Raw genomic sequence first — 15,585 nt, forward strand, 5'->3', positions numbered from 1 at the left:
GGAGTAAACAGCAAAAAAATTACTGAATAAAAATTTATAAATACCATTGTTTGTGTAAATTGATATCCATCGTTTCATAATAAATCCATCAGGATCCTATAACAATAAACAAACAATAAGAGACTAACAACTACAAACTTTACAGAACAAAGGTTCTTAAAATTAAAATATAAATTATAAAGAAAATCTAAAATAGTTAGGTGACAGGGATATAATAAGGAATTTTGTAGTTAGCTACTATGATTGTTATTATTAATCTAATCTTTAACGTGGATCAGTTTGACTGAAAGATACCAAAACCAAACAGTTATAGGCAACCTGACATGTCACATAAGTCATTATGTTGCAGCTGTAATCATAATGGCTCTTCTCAGGAATATCAACAATCTAAATCAGGCTTACAAGTTATAGTGAATAAATTAGTGGCTTCCTATCCTTTCCAAACCACAATCATTACTACTTTAAACCTTCAAAAAATAGATATAATATTTAGCACTACAGGTGACACCTCATATGTACATATCCTGAAACTGATTGCAGAGTGAACATCAATTTTTCAGAGAAATTAACTTTGGCTCGTCCCTTTTGTACCTCAGCTGCTTCATGTATGTTAATAATCAGATTAAAAAATATATTATTATTCCATTTTCTTTTTTTGATTGGCGTACTTCTTTCATCATAAATTACTGTCATTTTAAAATTGAATTTAATAATTACACAAAAATTTTAAATAAAACAATAATCTAAGTTTTTACACAGATTGTACTGAACAACATCCTAAGTCAAATAGTGTTCACAACTTGAAACTGATAATTATTCAATAAAAAAAAAAAAAAATTAATAATGATTGTTTTTCTTTTAAAATTATAAAACATGTAACTTTATTTATCTATTATTTAATATATAAATCTGATTAACATATTTTAAAATAAGAAACCATTTGTAAAGTAAAATAATATGCTTGGTTTTTGTACATAAACAAATACTTGTAAAATAAAATCAAATTTCCAATTTTGTAATTGTCTCTACGTTGCCATAATAATTAAATGTTTTCTGGAAAATGTTTTCAACAGCAGAATGGCTACATTTTTCATGCAAATTGATAAGTAAAACAACCATTCTGATGGGAGCTGGCGGCCCTTTCTCAATTTAATTTATTGCATTGTACAACAATTATTATTAACATCAATTTATTGTTACTATCATTACTATTAGAATAATGTATTAAACATTTAATGATCAGGTTACATGCAACCTGATTATTAAAGGTTTAAATTTATAACAAAATATGCTTTTACTGCTACTGTATGAAGCACATGCTGTTATTGTAAAATATTTTTGAGGCATGAAAACATGAAATAATATCAACCATTGGAAAATAATATTTATCAACAAAAAAAATAATTATTATTTAAACAGAAGTACTAAAATATTTACCAGTATATGTATTTCAACAGCATCATCAAATGGAGTCAAATCAGTATGCAGGATTAGTACACGAAATAGAACTGAAACATTTTTAACATTCATTTATGATAAGACATTCATTAAATAAGAGAGATAATATTTACTGACAAAGCAGAAATTAAAAATCGGTATGTGGAACAATTTCTAACATTTCTTACTGTTTATAAAATGGGTTTATGAAACAAATTCTGTAGTATTTTGACTTACTGTCTATCAAGAGATTTTTGTTTTGACATCGTGTGTTAATAGCATTTTGTAGTGCAGTAGTTTTAATTATGTTTACAACCAATATAAAAAAAAATTAAAACAAAAATATTACAACCAGCTCCCCTAATCATAGACAAAAACCACGGCATGGTGGACTGAAGAACACAACCAATCCCTACAGCAAAGGAAAACGAAAAAAGCATGGCAGTGATGGAATCGCAAAGAACTGAACAAACTATATTGAAATTTTTAAGCATCAGAAAATTAGTCAACAAAAATCTCAAAAGAATCAAAAAACCCAAGAAGACCAACTTTTTCAGTTCAATGAAGGCTTAATCAAAAATAACATGAGCAGCTTTTACAAGACCTTCAAACGAAAGCTAACCAAATACAACCCTCCAACACAAAGATAAAAACAGAAACATTGCCCACAACAACATGGATAATTGCAAAATTCTAGCGGAGAATTTTGAAAACCTTTTCAGTTGTGAAAACCCCACAGGAAAAATGGATTTTAATACTTCAAAAGTATCCAACCCTGACTTGGAATTCCTCCACACTGAGGAACTACAACCACATCAGATCTCAAAAAATACAAATCCTCAGGAGAAAATCAAATAATAGCCAAACTTTGAAAAAGCCAACAAAAATGACACAATCTCTCAAAAATTCTTCAAAGAAATTTTGATAATTGAGAAAATCCCAATGGAATGGAAGACAGCCCTCATTCATCCACTATATAAGAAAGGGCCCAAAACATATCCCCAACAACTACACTCACTCTTAAATGTAACTTAAATATAATCTCTAGAGCCTTACTAAAACAGCAGAACCACAACTGGACCCTCAACTTGGAGAGTATCAAGCAGGCTTTAGGGACGCAAGATCCAGCCCAAAACAAATCCTAAACCTCAAAAACACCATGAATTACAAAAATTGAGAACAAAGCTATACATCATCACTTTCATGGATTTCCAGATAGCATATGATTCAATAGACTGAGACTCCCTCTTCTCCATATTAAAAGAACTATATCTAGTCAACAAAACCACAAACCTAATTGAAAAAACCCTCACCAGCACATACTCCAAAGTTAAATTCATGAGAACTATCCAATCTTTTTGTGATTAAAACCGACATATAACAAGGAGACGGACTCTCCCCTCTACTATTTAACTGTGTCCTTGAGCCCTAGTGAAAAAACAGTTAGAGAATTGACCAAAATATCCATAATGAAATCTGACTAGGCACAAAAAACAAAGGTATCAAAATCAACTGCTTAACTATCACAGATGACATGACTCTACTAGCTGAAATATGGGATGAAGCCAAAGAACAGCCTTTAGAACTTGAAAAACAAGTAGTGAAAATAGGTCTCAAAATCTCCTTTGAAAAGACCAAAATAGTAAAAAATATCAGAAACCCACCAATGCACCCTAAAATTGGAGAACAAAATATAGAAATAGTCCAAGAATATAAATATCTCAGAGAATGGATTAGCTGGAATACCCTTAAGAAACAGGTAATGAAAACCAGAAAAAACAAACTTGAATTAACCTTTCAACTCACCAAAAACAAAAACACCTACAACAAAATACTTATATCCTGGAATGCAAAAATACAACACTACAACATGGTTATCAAACCGGAAGCCCTATATGCAGCCAAAACATTATCCATCACCAACATTGGCCCAGTTAACGATCAAAGAAAGGAAAATTTTAAGAAAAATCCTAGGCCCCAAATTCCAAAACAATAAACTAATCCACATCAAAATGAAACCAATACAAAAAAAAAAAAAACAGAAAAATTGTTAGACACAATGAGAAAAGAAGAATCAACTTCTATGGACACATCCTCAGAATGAATGCAAACATACTAACCAAACAAATTTTTTATTATTTCCACAACAAAAAACCAAACCAGATTGTTTCAACCAAACAGAAAAAAATGCAATGGCACTCCAAATCACGGTCCTGGACAAAAATGCCAAAACAATCACCAAGGACAAGAAAATGAGTTCCAAGCCAAAACCAAAATCAAAGTAAGATCCAATTCCCTGAAGAAGAAAGGAAAGTAAGATCAGAAAGAATGAATCAATACTGGGCTAAAAGAAGTGCACAAAACACAAAAATATAAAATACATAAAATACAAATACAGTTTTTTATGAAAAATACATAAAATACAGTATGAAAATAATACCGTAAAAAAATTAAGAATTAATTGATTGGGTAAATCAGTGGGAACAAGATTTTAAGTTTTTGATTTAAAATTTTTAATATTATTGTAAATAGATTTAAAAAAAATTAATTTCATTAGAAAGATCATTCTATTAAATAACGACATCATAATCAGTACTATTAACTTTTTAAGATTGACATAACTCTGCAATTAGCTTAAATAGGAGTACTCTCAAGGATAATTATAATTTATTAAAGAGTTTAATGGTTTTGTACATGAAATACTTGTGAGAAATAATTACCTGAGATTTTATAAAAAACCTGGTGTATGAATATGCTCTCATTTTCAATAATTTTCATACTTTTATTATTATGAAGAGATGAAAAAAATTATATGAAACAAAAAATAATAAAAACACTATACTGATAAGTAGCAATTAATATAAAAAAAATTCAATCAGTCAAATTCCCGATTATAAAATTTAAATAACAAAAAACAAATTATTAGAGATTTAGTACAACAATATAGTTTTAATTAATGAAACGCTAAAAAAAAATACTCTCATACACACTTAATTCAATATGAAAGTAAAGTACCTGTTTGGCCAGCTCGATAAATAGGTCGACTTGTTTGAACAGTGACTGAAAGGAATGATGCTGTGAACTGCAACTCTGTTATGTTCGTAAAAATTGGATTATGTGCTATAACACCTTCTACTTTCAAAATATATTTTTCTTTTTGAATAGATACAGGAATCTGCGTTAAAAAAATTAAAGAAAAACATAAAAAAGAATTTTGATAGTAGTCACAAGAAATGCAATTGCACTGCTATGACTACATCTTTAATATTTGATCAATCTAAAATAAATCTATTTATTTTATTTTTTATAGTAACATAAAAAAATACTAATTAGATTCACTAACATGGCTTTTGAACCCAACCAAAGTGATTATATTTCCTTCTACAATACAAAGATTTGTGTAAAATAGAAATGAAAACTAACAGATACACATTTATTTAAAGAGCTTTATGTACTACAAATAAATAAATATACACCCATAGAAAGTATTTTGTAAATATCCATCTATTTGTTAGCTAGGAAAGCAAATCTGATGATCTGTGTACTAGTAGAGAAAGGCATTTACATAAATTTAAGAAACCTTCCTTTTTAGTATACAGATTGCAATGAAACTGAGTGTTTTTGATTTTAGTGACCATTGGAAACCTTTTTATTAAAATTGACTTTAGCCATTAGAATTTTTCTTTACACCATTCAGTTTCAAGGATGATTCTTCCTCAGACATCCTAATTATTACGGAACTATCAGTTCATATATGATGCAGTTTACCTTCTAACTCAAACCATTTCAGAAACTTTAAATTAAAATTTCTTACTATCTGATGGTGAATATTATTTTATGATCTTTAAAATTTTTGTTTCTTCCTAAGTAATTTTGAAGAAATTCTATAATTTATGCAAAGAATTGTACTAAATTCATTTATTCATTACTGTCAAATTTTAAAAGCTCAGTTGAAGCACAGAATTGAAATGGATTGCTGGCCTGGCAACTGGCTTCTTGCTACAATGTTATTTATGACACCCTTTTGGAGTACCTTATTCTCTCCACTGTACTATTAGCAGAGCCAAACTACATTAGACACCCCAGGTAGGACTACTGCGCACTTAATATTTATGTGCTAATACTATCTAAACGTTGACAAATAATACCTAGGTAATAGATTCCTTAAAAAAATCATATCTGGCAATATACAGTTAAAAATCATGGTTTAAAGCATCCCTAAAAATACTTTTCTTATTCTAAATTACATGAGAAATGAAATAACACAACTAATTGTGTTTATAACTTCAAACATTTTATAAAGGTACAAGATGGAATCATACGGAATGAAAATTACTCCCAAGATCCAATATGGTAAGAGAAAAGATTGTAACATTTTTACTAATCTTTCTAAAAATGTATACTCAATTATTTATATATTTACTATATTGCACTATAGTGTTTAACTTAGAGAAAATATTTAGGATTGAAAAGTTTCTTAATTTACACTTAAGTTGATGTCACTTGGATTGATAATAAGAATATTGGTATGGAAACTCCTTTTTAACTCAAGCATAAGCAAAAATGTATATAATAATCTTATTTTTTTCATTTCATTTAATTATCCTTAATCAAATGGAGTGAAAGTTTTTGCAATAATTCATTACATTCTGATTGGAAATTCAGTAGTAGAACAGTTACAATGAAAAATTGTATTCTTTATTATAACTATTCTTTTTAAAAATGGAAAACAGATGAAGTTTTACTTAATAATAGGCACAACAATAAATCCACAAGATTAGGGGAGTTTAAAATAACTTAAAAATAAGAAAGGATAATTAAAAATAGTACAGATATAATTTCATGCTTAAAATAAAACTGTAATTACCCGTAAAGGAAGTGTTTCTAGTGAATTACCAAGATCAGCTCTATTCAAAACAAAAGATGCTATTTGTTCATTGTTACAAGAAATAGTAGCATGGATACTTAATTGTAGGTAACTATTTTCAAATAATACGACAGCTACATTGTATGTGCTATATGGTCTCAGTATTTTTGGAGCTAATATCAGGTACTTCCTAAAAAAAACACGATTATCAAAATACAGTTAATCATGATTCAATATACAACAATGTAATTACTGAATTTCTCCTTCATTAATTAAACTAATAAACCATTAATAAATTGTAGTACTCTTTTCTGTTTAGCCTCCAGAACCACCATAAGATATTACTAATAAATTGTAGTACTGGAAGAAACAAACATGCAAAGTCAAATAAATTTTTTTTGAATTTCAGCTACACTTACAATGGTATAGAATAAGGTGCAACAGAACTAACTTTTTTAATTTTAAAGCAAACAATTAAGATAAATTAACACTTTTTCCAATGATGAGAGCAAGTAGAGGAGAATTGTTAAAGAAAAAATGTTGATATTTGCAAGAAGGGTATGGTGAACTGTGGTTGAACCACTCCTTAGAAAATAAAAAGCAAATTAATGTTATTCATAAATGATTTGCATAATGCACTTCAAGTTTATAATCAGTGTTGGTACTATTATGAGAATAGGGGCGGATTTATATTAGTGAGAACCTTTTTGACACATGTGCAAATGAGTGAAAGTGAGAGAGTGTGAGTGTGAGTGTGTAACAAGAAATCAATCCAGCATGCACTTTGACATAATGTAGATGTACACATTAATAACAGAAGAAAACTACTGGTGTGTAAAAGACATATACATTACTAGTACATGCACATAATGCTTTTGTCTGAATATACAGTTAAGATTGACAGAGACAGCTGTCATATAAATAGCAAAACTACTCTTCCATAGCCATCTGATTTTGAAACCCACTGGAAAAACATACTTCACAGTAGTTCAACTAAGAACAACTGCATTGTACTCATGAACAACTAAGGGCTAGTTGAGGTATATACTGTTTATAAATAAGAATAATGAAATGCAATAAAAAAATGAATTTTTCAAAGACTATTCTGTTATTTAAATTTAAAGCAAACTGAATGATTCACAATATGGTATATTGATGATGGCCAACTTTCTGTACATGTTTTATAACTCAGTTTATCTGTGAAAAATAGAGTAGATATTGATAAAATGTTAGATATACTGAGTGATAAAACTAAACCAGTCAATTCGTTTTAATGAAGTATAATAGTGGAATGATATAACAGATCTAAGCAAATTGGCAGTTGTGGTGGGATTATTTATCTGTTTTGATTTCGTACTTAGATACAATTTACTTAAGAGTGTACCTTTACTTCTATTATTCTTAAAGTACATACAAGAAACTGAACAATAAAATAAAAAATGTACTTTATAGAGTATTCATCAATTAAATTAAATATAACATTGACAGTAAGAAATACAAATAAGAGTGACTGTCATTAGTAACCTTCAAAAATCATTGATTTGTTAAAACAGTATAATCAGATGGAAAATTCAAAATGCTACAATCAAACCAAAGTGGTATATCAAAATATCAACTGAATTATATAGCAAATAACAGCTTCCAGTCACTGGCAATCAGAGTTATCAATTAAAATTTTATTAAAACACATAACATATTGATGTCTCTGATTATACTTGTGTTATGAATATTTAAATTTAAGTAAATAATTCATCGATAAAGAATATTTTTGTTGACCAATTGTGTGTTCAGAGAGTTGTAACTAAGTGCATATATTAAAGTGTACAAGTACACAAAATGCAACTACAACTGTCAAAAAAAGTAATAAAACTCAATCACACAACACTATGGAAAATGTGGCACAAAAATGTTATTGAAAAATTAGATAAGATGTTACCAACTGACAAACTGATTTGATTTATAAGTATTTCTGTGGTTTTCCTTTCTCTCTCTATTTTAATTAGAATGTTGCATTTCAATAAAGAAACAATCAATTATTGTTATTATTTCTTTTTACTGAAATACCACAAAAAAAAAGAAGAAAATATTTCATAAAATATTATTGACTTTTCTGCTTTTATTTATTATTTTTTTATAATTCTTATTTCTTAATATGCTATGAAGATTAAATACATGTACTGTTATTTTTTAAGCTGATGAAATCACTAAAAATTATATATTTCATCAAATATTTTTGAATTAAATTATTAGTTGTGAATGGTAATCAATACAGCTCTTCACACTTAGTTCATGTGTAAAAAAATAAATCAAAACTACATATTATTACAAATATCCTTAAATCTGTTGTAAAACAAAAATAATGAAGAAATTCAATCAACTCAACAAATCTGAAGGATGAAGGACAAATCTTATAAAAAAATGAGACAATAGACAGTCCATCCAATTGGCAGCCAAGGTTAGATGGATACCAAAGGTTTTGCTTTTCCCCTTATTCCTAACATACATCTAATCAAATCATTATTCTAATCTAAGAATAATAAAGTTTAATAAATAAGAATTAATGAATGAATTAAATAGTGAAATATTTATATCAAATATGATTTTTAATAAATGATTCAAATATGCAGACTGCTGAAGTTGACTACCTTTCTGTACAGGCTTTTGTATCTCAATCACTTAAAATGGATAAGCAATAAATACTGTAAGATAAAATGAAGTCAAAACCATTTGTCACAAAAAAATGAAGTCAGCCATTTCAAGAAAATATCTTACATTTAAGGAAATACTATTGATTACCTCATTCAATCAATAATATATATTATTATACCAATAATTATATATAAGATATCAATAAGATATCTCTAACATCAATTGATATTAGAGATGGAATAGATAGCCTTAATGGTTCAGATTTTTCTCCTCTTATTTCTCAGAGTGGAAGGCAAATCAATTTAATCATTTTTTTTTGTTGAGGAAACTGATTAAATGCATTCAAGATTTAAATATTTAGTAAAACATTGTAATTTAAATTTTAGTTTTAATAAATTGAAAAAAACAATGTAGGATAACTAAAAATCCTGTAACAGTAGAATTGGGAACTTAGGTGTTTCTGTTCCTAAGATATTCAGAAAGATAGTTCAAAGGCAGTTATTAACAGTGAAATAAAAAATATATATATTTGGAAATCTGAAGGAATTTCTGTAATTACATCAAAGAAAAAAAAAATCAAGATTAAATTTTGACAGCTGAAATAAATCCTATAGATTAAAAAAAATATCCCTTTTGGCACACCAGAAGGTGGAGGTAGATTTTACTGCTGTTAAGTAGGGGATAAAAAAGATTTCCACCTTAAAGTTAAGAAAAACTTCAAATTTACTCAATACAGCAATGTTTGCATGTGAAAAAAGTTTCGCATGTTTAGCATACAACAAGCCTCATCTTCTTATAACTCCAGCAATATTTTGGTCATCCCTTGATGAAAGGGTTGGTCAAGTTTTAGGTAATGTCTAGACTAATGACCACTTTATACCGATTCGATACTCTGTTTAATAAAGGAGGTATGATTTTTTTTGTTCTCGAAAGTTTTTCACCCCTAAGCCAATGGTTGGTGATATCAAAAAACTTTACTTAGATAAGGTTCAGGCCTTATCTTAATAGTAGGAATTTTAAACAAATTCAATATTTTACTTAATAAGAAAGTTATAGCAATAGTTTGTTTTTTCAAAAAAAAAGCCCCCTCATTGTCCGATTTTGCCCATTAACAAACTCAACTGAGATTTTGGGTCGTTATAATTTAAATATCAATTTTAAAGTGATTGGCACAAAATTATGGCAGTTATCGTGTCCACAAGAAAGTGATATATATATATATATTTATATACTTTTGAACTGACGGTAGTTTTGGGGTCTGGGGATGTGAAATGAGAAGATATGTCAAAATTTTCTGGAAGTTGAATCATGGTACCTATTACAATAGGTAGATTTCTTGTGAAATCTACATAAAATTCATTTATTCATGTTTGCAAAAAGTAAACAATTGTTCCAATCTCTTTCTATGAAGTTGTGAGAATATACAGAAGAATACAGAATTAAAATGCCATAAGTAAATGAAAAAAACTAAATATAATTAAAATTGAAAATTTTACTTAATTTTCTAAAAATGTTTTTGAAATAAAATGTAAGCCTATCAGGTCAGTAATATTACTTTACTAATTTTTTTAAATATTTTCATCTTGACTAAAAAACTCATTAAAATTTCTGTATAACTCACTTTATATTTTGACTTAATTTACTCAAGTCCATAAATAAACTAATATAATCTGTATATTGCTAGTTTTAACATAGCTTTTATCAATTATAATTCAAACTAGACAATATTAAATTAATTGCTGTAATGTAATACAAACATTAAATGATTTTGATTTTTTTTATTGTAAAGCTGTAAAACATTGTTTTTTAAATGATTAATATTTTAAATGGATATATTTTTTGATTGCATAAAGACGTTCAAGTAATATATAATAAGGAAAAATAAAGCACTGAAAAGTGAATACTATTAAACTTATTAGACTAGAAAAAGAAGAAAGTAAAAAAAAATGATGAGATTGCAGATAGGAGTAGTAAAAACAGGACGAATGAAACTGCATTCATTTGTTAGATTTTAATATAATTATTGCACTAATTTCATTCACAGTTGAGTTCATACAATAAATAATTATGTATAATTACATCAAAATGCAACAGGAAAATATGTCAGGCAGTATGCTTTGTTGCATTTCATTATTTTTGCAGTGTTTATGAATACTACAAGCATTACAACAAAAGTTGAAATAAATAAAAACAAATAACATTAATTAACTTTACAATAACTTATTTTTTCAAAACTTAATCAGTAATTTATTATAAATCCATTTTTTTTTATTTCTAACAAAACTAAAATTAATGATTAATTAAAATTCACATAATTACATAAAAACAACTGTCAATAGTAAAACATATTTATTGAAAATCAGTTACTTTACTCATTTTTTAATTCAATTAATAATTAATTTCTGGTCATAATTTATATCTCCTCTCAGATAGAATCTGATCTGAAAATGCATGGGACCTCTTTTTTCTTTTATAAAACTCATGGCAATAACTGTTTCCACATTAAAATTCCAATAAAGGTCTCTGATTAGTATCAAGTAAAGTTTGCACAATCAACCTTACTTGTAAATGAAACTTATCTATCTTGTAGTGTATTATTAAGTTATTATTATGGATTATTAAGTTCAAATATTTTGGTGTAGTTTGACACTGAACTTAACTCCGCTGAGCAGGCATAACTTGGAGAAACCAACCTTAAGATTTCTAGATCTTAATCAATCATAAACTTGGCCATATATTGACGAATCGAATGACATCCCTCTCATTACCACATCCTTCATTGAAAAAACTGTGAAATAGTAGAATTATTACTTGTAGCTTCTGTTTGTAAGTTTGATACAATTAACAGTATCTCATTTTTAAAACCTCTAAGTAAGAATTATTTTTAACAAGATTCAACTTGAAAAATAAACCCTTCTATGCATTTTAATCTTTTAACTGCTAGGATTCTACAACCTAAGATTCTCTTTACTTTAGATTCTCTTTATTTTATTGCCAACAAACAAAGAACGCACATAAAATACGATGAAACAGATTAGGCTAATAAAGGAAACTAATAAAAAATTACAGAAATTATATAATATTGTTATTAATAATATTAATAAATTTATTAATAATATTATTATTATTATCAAATTATATAGAAATTGCCTGACTTCTCAACAAGCAGAACTGAAATAAGGAGCGCAATGCGATAAAAACAATTGACCGTATCCCTAAAAAACTGGATTAAAATGTAAATATAAAATAGAAGTCTTATTCTTTTGTAAAAATAAGGGAACGCACCAGAAATAAGTATATGTAGGAATCATGCAAAACCTAGCAGGCCGAGTCATCTCTTTTTATATATATATAAATTTTTACTATATAATGACACATTTACTGTTTCAGCAACAGTAGCTAGTAACTTTTTTCTCCCATACCTAGGAGGGTGGACTAGCTAATGCATTGCACACCCTCAGAGGTTGCCTTTGCTTCTAACCTACTGAGACCCCGTGGAACCCGGCTATGCCGTTCTCCGCGGGGATCGTTCACCCAGTAGGCCGGGACTGGATCTTTTATATGCTTGGCTCTAAGCGTACCCCCTCACTAGGGAGAGATCCAGACGGGTGTCGGTCTATTTTTTATTACCCACGAACTCAGGGGGTCCCCGGTCAGTCATCAAGAGTAGTCCACCTCAGCGAACCACCCTAGTAACTTGAAGACACAAAAAATTCATTCTACTTTAAGGCGAATATTACGTTATTATTGCATTGTTGAAAAATAATTATCACTCTAACATTCAAAGTTGAGGGAATGTCACAAGAAAAATAAAGAAACAGTGTGCTTTTGATAATATTTTTCGAGTATGTTAAAAACTTGATTTAGGTTTTGAGAAATTCCCTTCAGGGCAATATTATTGTGGTAGATAAATTAACTTGAAAATTGAAAAATACATAATTAAAAAACAAATAAAAAAAATCTTATGTGGATACCAGATGACTTTCTTGTTCGTCTGTTAAATTACATATACACATTTTTTTTTAAAATGAAAGTACATTAAATTTTTTTTTATTAATAACTTCTGATATTTTTTCATAATTTATTTTTTATTGTTATTATTGAATTATTGTTTACCGTAAAGGTTTTTCTACAATCAGAGGTTAATAATTGTTAATAAATCAAAATATTTAAATTAAAAAAAAAGTTAAAAAAAGGACATGAGTCTCATTCGAACCGATGTGCCTTCCCCTTATAAGATCCAAATATTTCATTAATTAAAATTTCATTCGGCTATAACTGTGGAACCGATGAAAATAAGTACCATTTACAATATATCGTTAAAAAACTCTCAACGAGGGCTCTTTACTGTAATTACGAAAAAGTCTAAAATCCAGAATTTTTGGATTTTGGGTTTTTTTGGACACTTTTGGTTTAGTCGATTGCAATCTAAAGGGGAGGTGTACAACTAGATGTTACAACAGTCTTAAAACCAAACATTCAATACCCTACGGCTAATCGTGTTTGAGTTATGCGAGATACATACGTACGTACGTAACACGTCGCGCAGAAACTAGTCAAAATGGATTCAGGTTGGTCAAAATGGATATTTCCGTTGAAATCTGAAAACCTAAATTTTTCGCGATCACAATATTTCCTTTACATTGTACAAGGAAGTAAAAATCAAATCGATTACAAAAAAAAAGAAAAGATTTCAATATATCACTATAGTTCCAATATGTATTAATGCAAGAAATAATAATAATAATCAAGATCAATAACTTTATAACAATGAGCTAGTCTGACCTTTTCATAAAAGCTTTTAGTTATTGGCCTACATTAATAATAACCATTTTAAGAAGGAAAGTACTTTACAATCGAAAAATAGCAGCAGATTATAAAGATCACGCGAACTACAAGTCAAAGGAAATGATTAATTGAAAATACCAGCCTACGGGTTAAATTATGTAAATAGCAGTTAAATAATTTTCTTTCAAAGAAAAATAAACCATAGGCCTATTTCATAATTAATTTTTGTACAGGGAACTGTAGTTCACTGCATTACAATTCCTACCATCCGACTTGCTTTTGACGGAACTGATTTGAATACGTGTACGATAAGAAAACAGGAAAAGTTGAAATATTTTAAAGATTAACGTTATAAAATAATTAAAGCAATCTAATAAACATGTTATAATACATCGGATTTTAAATATTTTATCCGTGGGCTACTGCTCAGTTGTACGAGTATCAGTTCAGTATGTTTATTACCGTGTTTAGCAAGGAAACGTTTATCACACTAAGTCTAGTTTATTATACGAGAATTACAGTTTAAACCTAATTCTGTTTAAGTCTGGTCTTAAGACTTAAGTCTCTAGTTTTAGATTAATTTAAGTCTAGACTTAAAATCGGCTGATTCACTTCGTTGTGAACTTCACAACATTTTTAAAGTTTTAAATAAACGAAATTACGAGAAATTTAGAATTAATTGTTACTTGGGAGAGTTTGTATTAAGCTTCGATGACATACGTGCAAGGTTTATTTTACTTGTCCAGGTTTATTTTACTGAAGAATTTTTTTTGTTTATACTTCAGTTGCAATTATGAAAAAGCGTAAAATTTAAAAAAACTTAAAAATTTAGGATAGCCATCACTTTTATTGATGAAAACTAGAAAAATATGTGTTGCTGAATTATTAGGAATAAGATATTCCGCTACGGGTTTATTAGAATGGTTGAATTAAACATAAAAATCGAATAATTATGCTCATTAAGTTATGAGTTAAATAAACAACTCCAAAAGACAGTAATATGACCATATCTACCCGAACAATGAAAAGAAGGCTAATATTTTCAGGAAGCAGCCAAGGATTATATTAGCTGTAAAAACACTGCATCATACAGTAAAAAATAAGGTAGTTAAAAATAAGCAAATTTTTCAATAAGATATTGTTAAGTACCTTTAGAAAATAAATTTTAGCTTTTATAACAACTGAATCACAAAATATATGCAAAAATTTAAATCCAACGTTAATCTAGATTCACCCTTTTATGGGTGGTCAAAGGGAAAACCTAATATATTTTTAATAACATAGCAGCTCATCTATATTGATTTTCAATTTTATATTTAATGTATACATTTGAATGAAACCCTTTTTATCCTTACAAGGGAATGAAAAAAGAATCCCTTTTTTTAATGGTAGCTTACTATCTAATGGGATGAGCCATACCAGGTTTCATGTTTTTATTTCTTTATGTCTCAGCTCTGTTTTTGATCTCCTTTTTAATTTAATCCTTTGTAATTGCCAATAAAAATAATATTTCCTTACTTTATCTAGATAAGTTTTAGAAATTACTAGTCTATATTTCAACTTTCTAGCTGATTGGGAAGAAGGAGAGCGATAAGTAACACAGTGAAGCTTTTTCTTAAATTATTTCAACACCTTTTAACCTCATTAAGAATTAGTGAAAAAAATTTCAGTTAAAGGTTGTTGAATAATTCTTACAAGTTTACAAATGTTAGTTTTGTTTCTAATTTCAGTACTTAATTTTTCAATTCTAAGAGGTAATTAACTAATACAAATAACAATTCCTTCATTTTCCTATAGAAATTCAATTTACGGTTTGAATAACTGTATCAAATTTATTCTTGAAA

The 15,585-nt window shown here is 28.0% G+C and overlaps 1 protein-coding gene across 3 annotated transcripts in view; it reads right to left on the bottom strand.

Moving 5' to 3' along the window:
* LOC142331279 (CD109 antigen-like) overlaps nt 1-15,585 on the bottom strand; it is a 144,654-nt gene that overhangs the window by 98,361 nt on the left and 30,708 nt on the right. For all 3 annotated transcript variants that reach the window (XM_075377066.1, XM_075377065.1, XM_075377067.1), the window contains exons 2-5: nt 6,305-6,494; nt 4,453-4,612; nt 1,438-1,508; nt 45-96 (exon numbers count right to left, since the gene is read on the bottom strand). In XM_075377066.1, coding sequence (XP_075233181.1) covers nt 45-96; nt 1,438-1,508; nt 4,453-4,612; nt 6,305-6,494 — 473 coding nt within the window. The remainder of the gene's footprint in view (nt 1-44; nt 97-1,437; nt 1,509-4,452; nt 4,613-6,304; nt 6,495-15,585) is intronic.

The sequence above is a fragment of the Lycorma delicatula genome, chromosome 10 (genome assembly GCF_047948215.1).
Source record: "Lycorma delicatula isolate Av1 chromosome 10, ASM4794821v1, whole genome shotgun sequence".
Classification (NCBI taxonomy): domain Eukaryota; kingdom Metazoa; phylum Arthropoda; class Insecta; order Hemiptera; family Fulgoridae; genus Lycorma; species Lycorma delicatula.